The sequence below is a fragment of the Eriocheir sinensis genome, chromosome 2 (genome assembly GCF_024679095.1).
Source record: "Eriocheir sinensis breed Jianghai 21 chromosome 2, ASM2467909v1, whole genome shotgun sequence".
Taxonomy (NCBI): Eukaryota; Metazoa; Arthropoda; class Malacostraca; order Decapoda; family Varunidae; genus Eriocheir; species Eriocheir sinensis.
Window position 1 is genome coordinate 19141327 of NC_066510.1, and position 11017 is coordinate 19152343.

An 11017-nucleotide genomic window follows, 5' to 3' on the forward strand; every position below is an offset into this window, starting at 1 on the left:
ATGCTTTCTGACGATCCCGCTTTGATTTTCCTCCTCCTCCTCCTCCTCCTCTTTGCTACAGCCCCCTTTTCCCTCTCATCATCCTCTTCCTCCCCTTCCGCCCTTTCTACATGATGTATATTCACTCTCCTCTTCCCTCCTCTACATTTTTTCCTCCTTCCCAATATTTTTCTCCTCCTTCCCTTTCATGCAACTCCATCCTGCTCCGTCATTCCCCTGCTCCTACTGATGATGATGATGATGATGATGATGAGCCTGCTGCTGCTCCTGATCAACCTGCTTTTGCTTCTGTTTTCCCTCTTACGATGATTTATGTATTGCGTGTGTCCGAGTCTGTCTGTTTGTCCGTCTGTCTGTCTGTCTGTCTCTCAAATGAATAGAAGAATTAGATTTTGTCATTCTAAAATCTAAATACTATTGTCACACTTATCTTGTTTGATGTTTAACCAGAGTGCTTTTTTTTGTCAGTCTGTTTCTTTCTTAGTTAAATTCGGAACTGTTATGAAAATATGCAATGTTTGATGTATATAACTGCCGTGTTTTCTTTTATTTATTTTCTTCTCCTTGAAATCCAAAGCTACTATGAATTGACTTTAATTAATATATACATCACCTCTCAAAATTCTTAATCTATGATGTATAACCGATGCGATATTTTTTCCCTTCCCCTTAAAATTCGAAAACTATTATGAAATGTGACTTTTAAATATATATTCATCAACACCAAAAAATCTTCTTTGATATACAACCGGTGTGATCTCTTTTTTCCCTTCCCCTTCAAAATTCGAGTTATTATGGAGTGTGACTTTAGTATATACATTATTACCCCAAGTTCTTCTTCTTTGATGTATAACTTGTCTGCTTTTCCTTTTCCTTCTCTCTAGAATCCAAAATCTATTATGAAATGTGACTTTATAAATACCCATCAACTCCATCTAAAATTCTTCTTCTTTGATATATATAACCTGTATGTTTTTTTTCCTTTTCCTTCTCTCTAAAATCCAAAATCTATTATGAAATGTCACTTTATAAATATCCATCAACTCCCAAAATTCCTATTCTTAGATATATAACCTGTATGTTTTTTCCTTTTCCTTCTCTCTAAAATCCAAAATCTATTATGAAATGTCACTTTATAAATATTCATCAACTCCTCTTCTCCCTCTCTAAACTCCCAAACCTATTATGAGCCATCCAAAATCCTTCTTCTTTGATGTATAACCAGTATACTTTAACTTTACCTTCTCTCTAAAATCTGAAAGCTATTATGAAATGTGACTTTATAAATATCCATCAACCTCCGAATTCTCTCTTCCCGACGCGCACTAATAAAGCCCGCGGCCCGGCCTGCAATATCGCGGAGCCGTGTCGCATTTTTCTCCCATTCTCAGTGATTTTTCCCCCAGCATTATAAAAAGAGAGTAAAATAAACAAAATACTCCCTCGCTTTATTAGTATTCCGTTTTCTTCCCCACTATTCTGCCTCCCACCTCTTCCACTACTACTACTACTACTACTACTACTACTACTACTATTCGTTCCATATTTTCCTTTTTACCCTCTTCTCCCTCCTCCTTTTGCTCCCTCCTTCTTTTCCTCCTACTCAGCATCTCCTTCACCACCTCTATTACTGTTTGGCATTCTTTTCCTTATTGCTTTTCTCCTCTTCTTCCTCCTTCAAAACCTTATCTTCTCCTCCTCTTGACTACCTTTCATTTCCTCTTCTTCTTTTTCCTTCTCTCACTGCCACTACTGCTACTAATGCTAATCCCTTGCGTCATCCTTTTCCATTTTGTCCTCCTCCTCCTTGATGGCCTCGTCAATATATCATGAGCCGCGTCGCCTCGCATGTCACACCTGCTCGGGGGAGGTGTGACTTTTATGATGCTCCAGACAGGTAGAGAGGGAGGGCGAGAGCGAGAGCGAGAGAGAGAGAGAGAGAGAGAGAGAGAGAGAGAGAGAGAGAGAGAGAGAGAGAGATCTATCACACAGTAACTCACTCACATCTCCCTTTGATAACACACGGCTCTTGAGACTGTGAAAGCAAGCAAGATAGCGAGAGAGAGAGAGAGAGAGAGAGAGAGAGAGAGAGAGAGAGAGAGAGAGAGAGAGAGAGAGAGAGAGAGAGAGAGAGAGAGAGAGAGAGAGAAAACCGTCAACACTGAGGCTATTAAAACTTTTCTAAGCAACACGATTTCTCAGGAAGGTCAACAACGGAGACAAAGAACAAAAAGGGAAAACAAAAAAATCTGACTTTGAAAGAAATATTGTCAACCTCATATCATCACCATTACTACCACCACCACCACCACCACCATCCCAACCATCACCACCACCACTATCACCATCACTGCTATCCCCTATCCCAACCACCACCACCACTATCACCGCTATCCCAACCATCACCACCACCACTATCACCATCATCACCATTACCATCACTGCTATCCTCTATCCCAACCACCACCACCCCCACTATCACCTTCACCACCACAATCACCTCCACGACCCTAACGAAAGCATCCACTTCCCATTAGTGTGTGTGTGTGTGTGTGTGTGTGTGTGTGTGTGTGTGTGTGTGTGTGTGTGTGTGTGTGTGTGTGTGTACGCACCTTGATGCAGCAGAAGCGGTTTAAATTAACGACGCCCACTCAGAATACAAAGAAAATATTGTTGTGATATTCCTCTCTCTCTCTCTCTCTCATCACGCCACTCTTTTCCTAGCACGTCTTTCGCCTTCTAAGTAATGATTTCCGCTTCTATATTATTTCCTCCTCTTCCTCTTCTGTTCCCTTTTCCTTCTGATCATTTCCTTCATTTATACTTAACTTTTTTTTTATTATCTAAGGTCAACGTTTTTTTCCCCTTTGTCTCATCCGATTCTTAATTCTGTATATCTAACTTTCTTCTTCCTCTAGTTTGTTTCCTCCTCCTCCTCCTCCTCCTCCTCCTCCTCCTCCTCCACCGTATCCTGCCGAGAAGACAAGGTTTTTCCCTCATCCCTGGAGGCACCCAACTTGAACCCCCATGTGTGTGTGTGTGTGTGTGTGTGTGTGTGTGTGTGTGTGTGTGTGTGTGTGTAGGGGGGGGGGGGGGTCGGTGTACGTGTCCGTGTGTCTCTGTATGCATGTAAGAGGTTGTAAAGATAATTATGAAGCAAAATTAAACGGGAGAACAAAAAGAGATAGAGGAAAACGCTAATTAATGCTTGGTAATATGAATGAACAATGAAATATGAAGAGGAAGTGGGTGGATATGACACACCCACGTAAATGGCCGTAGCGAAGACTAGAAGAAAGACAGATGGAAGGAGATGGTGGAAGATGGATGGGAGAAAGAAGGGGAGGGAGAAACGGATGGGATAAAGGGAAGGAGACAGATGAGAGAGGGAGAGAGATGAAGGAAAGGGAAAACGGAGAAAATAGTGATGAGATACGAGAATAAAGGAGAGGAAATGACAGGAAGGAAGGAAGGATATGATGAATGGAACAACGTGAGAGAGAGAGAGAGAGAGAGAGAGAGAGAGAGAGAGAGAGAGAGAGAGAGAGAGAGAGAGAGAGAGAGAGAGAGAGAGAGAGAGAGAGAGAGAGAGAGAGAGAGAGAGAGAGACAACACGTGAAAGCCAAGCAACGGAAAGAATGATAATAAGACAGAGGAAAAAAAAAAGGACTTGTAGAAGAGTAATTGTAAAAAAAAGAAGGGGGGGGATAAAGAATTGCAATGGTGTAGATTTTCGTTTGTTCCCAGTAGCTTATTGTTGGATGCCTTGACGTAGAAAAAAAGGGGTGGGGGGGTGAGGGGTGGGGGGTCTGAGAGCACGGTGGAGGCGGCGACGGAACTCTGACGTGTGTTTACAAATGAGGAAGATTCTGGGCCAGCCTGAAACACGAGACTAACGCTTGATTTTTTTTTTATTTTTTTTTTTAAGATCGTATTAGTCTTCGTCAATAACAATGTGGCCGATTTGTCTTTTTTGGCCCGCTTTTGGAGGCCACTACCATTACTGTTTGGGATTCTTTTCCTTATTGCTTTTCTCCTTTTCTTCCTCCTTCAAAACCTTATCTTCTCCTCCTCTTCTTAACTATCTTTCATTTCCTCTTCTTTCTTCCATCACTACTACTACTACTACTACTACTACTTTTACCACTACTACTGCTACTTCTACTACTACTACTACTACCACTACCACTACTACAACTACTACTAATACTAATGCTAAATCCCTTGCGTCATCGTTCTTCTTTTTTTTACACAACTTTTTACGACTGTTGATATTATTTCGACTCATCTGAAAATACAACATCCCTAACTAACTCCATCCCAAGAATCGAAGACATAATATTAATAGTCAGCAATATTTCTTTATCTTTAGGTAGAATTTCTAGGGAGAGCGATGATACACTTTCTTGAACAACACTGACAACACCACGAATTTTCTTCAAACTACAACTTGTTTTCAGAAGAGTCCACTTGTTTTGAGGAGCCTGCCTGACATCCCTCCCGCTTTGAATCGAGCAAGAGCATCGCATGGCTTTGCTTCTTCCACCTTTCTTTTCTCTTTTTCTTTTCTTTTTCCTTCCTACGCCTCCTTTCTCTCATCCGCCACTTTTCATGTTTTCTCCTCCCATCCACCTCCGTTTATTTCCATGGCTTTACTTCTTCCACCTTTCCTTTCTCTTTTCTTTTCCTTTTTTTCTGATTTTATTCTTTCTTTCCTCTATCTCCTTTCTCTCATCCGCCACTTTTCATGTTTTCTCCTCCCATCCACCTCCGTTTATTTCCATGGCTTTACTTCTTCCACCTTTCCTTTCTCTTTTCTTTTCCTTTTTTTCTGATTTTATTCTTTCTTTCCTCTATCTCCTTTCTCTCATCCGCCACTTTTCATGTGTGCCGAGATCGATTGAATATAAGAAAACACATATACCGACGAGCTTCAATCCGATGACGCCCTGAATAACGACTTCCTCAGATTCCCGGCACATAAATAAGATGAAAACGGTCCAGTAAATACAACCAGGCCATTACAGTCATCGTCCATCATCTCTTGTTTTTACTCTTCATCGTTCACAAGATGGTCCATGTTTTTTTGGGGCAACTGTACCACCACACTATAGTCTAGACAACACATACAAAAAAAGCAAATATATATCAAGATGGGAGGGAGGGGAGAGGGAGGGAAATAGATGGGAGAACGGAAGGGAGACAGATGGGAGAGAGAGAGAGAGTAGGAGAAACCGGAAAAAATAGAGAAGCAAAATCGAGGAGGGAAAAAAAGATGTAAAGATGGGAGGCAGGAGAGAGGGAGGGAAATAGATGGGAGAACGGAAGGGAGACAAATGGGAGAGAGAGAGAGAGAGTAGGAGAAACCGGAAAAAAATAGAGAAGCAAAATCGAGGAGGGAAAAAAATAGATGTAAAGATGGGAGGAAGGGGAGAGGGAGGGAAACAGATGGGAGAACGGAAGGGAGACAGATGGGAGAGAGAGAGAGAGAGAGAGTAGGAGAAACCGGAAAAAAATAGAGAAGCAAAATTGAGGAGGGAAAAAATTAGATGTAAAGATGGGAGGAAGGGGAGAAGGAGGGAAATAGATGGGAGAACGGAAGGGAGACAAATGGGAGAGATAGAGAAAGAGGAGAAAATGGAAAAAATAGAGAAGCAAAATCGGGGAGGAAAAAAAAATTAGATGTAAAGATGGGAGGAAGGGGAGAAGGAGGGAAACCGATGGGAGAACGGAAGGGAGACAGATGGGAGAGAAAGAGGAAGAGAAGGAAAATGAAAAAAAAAAGCAGCAGAATCGGGGAGGGAAGGGCAGACAGCGAGAGAGGGAGACCTGATGATGAAAAAATGGTAAAGCCGTGAGGAGTGAGTGATGGAGGAGCAAGGAGATGAACACGATGAGAGAGAGAGGGGGAGAGAAATTGGTGTGAGGGAGAGAGGGGGAAGGAGGTAAGGAAGGAAGGGAGGTAAGGAAGGGGTAGGCAAGGGATGGAGAGCGGGATTGTTGAGAGAGAAAGAGAAAGGGGGGAGGAGGTAAGGAAAGATAGGAGGTAGAAGAGACAGGCAGAGTTGGAGAGAGGAATTGGTGAGAGAGAAATAGAGGTAAGGAAAGGTAAGAGGTAGATGAAGCAGCCCGGGTTGGAGGGAGGAATCAGAGAGAGAAAAGGAGAGAGAAAAGGGGAGAAGGTAAGGAAAAGTAAGAGGTAGAGGATGCAGGCAGGATTGGAGAGAAGAATTGGTGAGACAGAGAAACTGGAAGTAAGTAAGGAAAGGTAAGAGAGAGAAAGTGGGAGAAGGTGAGGAAGAGTAACAGGTAGAGGATGCAGGCAGGATTGGAGAGAGGAATTGGTGAGATAGAGAAACAGGGAGGAAGTAATGAAAGGTAAGAGAGAGAGAAAGTGGGAGGAGGTGAGGAAAAGTAAAAGGTAGAGACAGGCAGGGTTGGGAAGCGGCAGGTAGATCGGCGCGCGTGTGTGGGTGGGAAGGCGGGGAGTGGGGCGGAGAGGGAGGCAGGTGGGAGGGAGGCAGGTAGGTGGAGACTCGGGCCGGAACTCACCTGTGACGGGCGCCTCAATATCGATCATGGTCTTCTCCTGGCGGAGGAGCGCGGCGCCCTCGTTGATGATGCGGAGGGCGGCGGCCTCCTCGATGCGGCCCTCCAGGATGAAGTGGTTCTTGAGCCACTCGAACTTTGGCTTGCCTGTCTTCGGGTCGAACACCTCCGAACATGTTAACTTGTGTGACGGCGGGAACGGCACACCTGCGGGGAGAGACAGCACGTGAGGGACAAGTGATGGCGAGAGAGAGGGAGAGAGAAAAAGAGACAAGTGAGGGAGAACCAATGGAGACAAAAAACAAGTGTTAATAGAATAAATAAAACTGTGCTAGATCGGCGTCGCATGACCCTCCAACACCCCCCCAACAGTTTATATATTATGCACCTAGGGGTCTAAAATGGAAAATGCTGAAAAGTAAAGATGGCGCCACTATAAAAACTTGCCTGCCCCACAACAGGCTGGGGCCGACCATCAGGCCCTACTATGAAGGCCTACCGACGCCACAGGCCAAAACGGAAGAGAGAGAGAGAGAGAGAGAGAGAGAGAGAGAGAGAGAGAGAGAGAGAGAGAGAGAGAGAGAGAGAGAGAGAGAGAGAGAGAGAGAGAGAGAGAGAGAGAGATGACTTTGTTTATTATGCTATAATGTAGGGTTCATCAGGGCTAACAAATGTTATTATGCAATGTCATGTCTACAATGCATGGGTGAGCCAGGAAAACAACTTGAAGAGAACAACAAGAAGATGGACAATCTGTTGATCGGCGTCGATAAAAAGTAATAACCCCAAGAAGACATAAGCTACAGAGGTGGTTGGGTGGATATATTTTGCCGCCTCGTCCGTTACTCAAGCCCGTGAAAGCCGCGGATGTCAGCGCTAGAAGAGGAGGAGGTCTGGCCGTGCGTTAGAATACCTGTTTATGTGACTCCCCGTTCCACGAATACACCTGTCACCACCCCCCCGGCCCCTCACCTTATGTTTCCCTCCATTCTCCTTTGTTTATGTCCCTGGCTTTGCTTCTTCCACCTTTCTTTTCTTTCTTTTTTTTTTCTTCCTACGCATCCTTTCCCTTATCCGCCACTTTTCATGTTTTCCCTTCCCATTCACCTCTGTTTATTTCCCAGGCTTTACTTCTTCCACCTTTCCTTTCTCTTTTCTTTTCCTATTTTTCAGCTTTTACTCTTTCTTTCTTCTATCTCCTTTCTCTCATCCGCCACTTTTCATGTTTTCCCTTCCCATTCACCTCTGTTTATGTCCCTGGCTTTACTTCTTCCACCTTTCCTTTCTCTTTTCTTTTCCTTTTTTTCAGCTTTTACTTTCTTTCTTCTATCTCCTTTCTCTCATCCGCCACTTTTCCTGTTTTCCCCCACTCACCTCTGTTTATGTCCCTGGCTTTATTTCTTCCATCTTTCCTTTCTCTTATTTTTTTTCTGCTTTTATTCTTCCTATATCTCCTTTTTATCATCTGCCCCCTCTCATGCTTCCTCTCAATTACCTTCGTCTATGTTATTGCCTTTTCCAGCTTCCTTATAACTTTCTTTTTCTCTCCTTTTATTTTTTTTCCTTCCTCTGTCTCCTTCCCATCATCAGCCACCCCTCATGTTTTCTCCCATTCACCTCCGTTTATCTGCTCCTGTCTTTGCTTCTTCCACTTTCCATTTAACTTTCTTTCCTCTGCGTGTATTCTTTCCTTCCAATACCCACTTTGAATCATCCTTGCACCTGTCCCTATCTTCCTTCGTTTACTTGTTTGTTTCTCTCTCAAATCTGCTTCCTCTATCACCATCTCACCTATCTCTCTGTACCTGTCTTTCCCCTTTCACCTTCTTCATTAATTAGTTTACTTGGTTGTTTATCTCTCAAATCTGCCTTCAACATCACTATTTTACTTATCGCTCTACATTTCAGCCCTCCATCCCTTACATCTGTCCCTCCCGCCCCCCATCTCCAGGTGTCGTCCACTCACATCCTCGGTCTCTCTGGTCGTTGTTCGCCTTGTTTGTTGCAACACTGTCGTTCCGCAGGTAATTCCACTTTGTCCACCTTAATCCACTTTGCATGCACACACACACACACACACACACACACACACACACACACACACACACACACAGGTGCGCGCGCGATAACAAAACAGTCTAAAGGTAAAGTCAAGGAAGAGAATGAAAGGTGAATATAAGGAACATGAAGTGAAATGCAAGCGGTCTTAAAAAAAAAACCAGGCAGTTTACAGTTAACAGCATTCATTCTTTCTTGTTTTCGCTCTCTATTGAATCGTTTGCAAGATGGTTTTGGGGGCAACTGTTTCATCTTTACTTCCTTCCTTCCTTTCTTGCTTGCTCCCTCCCTCCCTCCCTTTTTTCCTTCTGAACGTCACCTACACACAGGGAAGATTCATCTCAGACTCGGTGCTCCAGCCCTGACGCTCCGAGGCTGTTCCCTGAGGCTGATCCCTTGATGTTAAGCACTGCCTCGGCCAGGTAAGGCGGCGCGTGCGTGGCGGCGCCTTTACCCGAGGAAGGGATGGAATATTCGCCTTCAGCGGCTGTAAACCATTTCAGGCTGTTACGGCAAAGTTAGTCTTGTTAGGTTGGCGTATGACTTTTTTATGAAGTTTGGTAATATGATTCCCTTTCGTCTGTTATCAACTTCCCTAAGTTTCGCTCATTTCAAGGGAACAGCGAAAATAAATCTAATAGGAACGTATTTTCGGGTAAACAAACACAAAACACTCACAAAAATATTTCTTGAAGGAGGCGACGCTCCCAACATCGGCTTGTATTTTTGTAGCACTTTGGTGGCTTCCCTTGACATCTGACCTCACTACCCCAGATGTTTGTTAAAAAGAGACTTTCATTACGTTTTATTTAAATTGTCTTTATATTTTCACAAACGAAAAGTTTAAGACAATTACGTCACATTTACGTGTCATAATCGGGTTTTCCAGTTTGGTAGCCTTGGCCTTCACTTGATAAGATAATTTTTCTTCTTCTGTTACCCAACCCTCAAATGAGTGTGTCACGCTTATCCATGCATTCTTACCACGGTGCGAGTGCCAACAATAGTAAGTGTTCAGGATGACTCCCTTTTCGCGACACCGTGCTAGGACGGATATCGAGGCAACATCAGCAATTCCGTGTCTCATTACCGTACACATACCACCGGGGATCACGCGGGAGAGTTAATTCTGAATGAGGGCGACACTTACGAGACAGCCCGAGCCTAGCGTCCATACATAACTTACGCACTACAACACACAGCGCCTTGGATATCACTGAGGGACACACCGGGGCCTTGTCAACACGCCACCAGCTAACAATACAATTTTCACTACCGGATTCGACAAATATGAAGCCTATGAATTTTACGCGGACTTCGTGAAACTAAAGAATAAAACTAACCTAAATATCCCACTCAAAATATATCCAACAAAAGAAACAACCAAAACGGTAAACAAGAATTCAAGCAGGCAAACACGCCCTCAAACACACACACACACACACACACACACACACACACACACACACACACTCGCGCGCACGGTCACACAAACATCACAAAGGATATGACTCAGGGGCATCTTTACACACACACACACACACACACACACACACACACACACACACACACACACACACCTTCATGACACACCTGAGAGGATAATCACCATAATTAGCAATCACGCCTTACCTGCCCATTATGTATTGCTATAATTATGCGGCTCGGCCATAACCACATCATCATCACCTCTGCTTCCGAAGATATTACTCTCGCGCCTCATCCCTGATTTGAGTTTATTTTGAGTGTGTGTGTGTGTGTGTGTGTGTGTGTGTGTGTGTGTGTGTGTGTGTGTGTGTGTGTGTGTGTGTGTGTGTGTGTGTGTGTGTGTGTGTAAATATGTATACAAAATTTAGGTGGGCAGGAGAAAGAAGAGGAGGAGGAGGAGGAGGAGGAGGAGGAGAAAGAAGAGGAGGAGGAGGAGGAAGAAAATAAATAGTGACAAGGCTTTTTTTTAGCTCATCACTACCACTACTACTACTACTACCACTACCACTACTACTACTACTACTATTACTACCACTACTACTACTACTACCACCTGGGGGCCATTTCGAGTGTACGTAAAGTATGATGGATGTCGTATGGATGAATTTAACGATGCTGATAACCCCTTCCCGTCTCTCTCTCTCTCTCTCTCTCTCTCCGCACCATAATCCTTCTTTCCGTCCACTTTCGTTCAACTCTTTCTTCTCTCTCTCTCTCTCTCGGACTATTCTTAACGCTCATTTCCCTTCTAGCTCTGTTTATGTAGCACAAGAGAGAGAGAGAGAGAGAGAGAGAGAGAGAGAGAGAGAGAGAGAGAGAGAGAGAGAGAGAGAGAGAGAGAGAGAGAGAGAGAGAGAGAGAGAGAGAGAGAGAGAGAGAGAGAGAGAGAGCATTACTATGATACCATCTAACAGAGCAAGTG

The 11017-nt window shown here is 43.9% G+C and overlaps 1 protein-coding gene across 1 annotated transcript in view; it reads right to left on the bottom strand.

Moving 5' to 3' along the window:
- LOC126998265 (serine/threonine-protein phosphatase 2B catalytic subunit 2-like) overlaps nucleotides 1-10330 on the bottom strand; it is a 110763-nt gene extending 100433 nt beyond the window's left edge. Inside the window, exons 1-2 of the mRNA XM_050859741.1 lie at nucleotides 10297-10330; nucleotides 6553-6756 (exon numbers count right to left, since the gene is read on the bottom strand). Of these exons, the coding sequence (XP_050715698.1) occupies nucleotides 6553-6756; nucleotides 10297-10330 (238 nt within the window). The remainder of the gene's footprint in view (nucleotides 1-6552; nucleotides 6757-10296) is intronic.
- Between the last annotated feature and the right edge of the window lie 687 nt (nucleotides 10331-11017).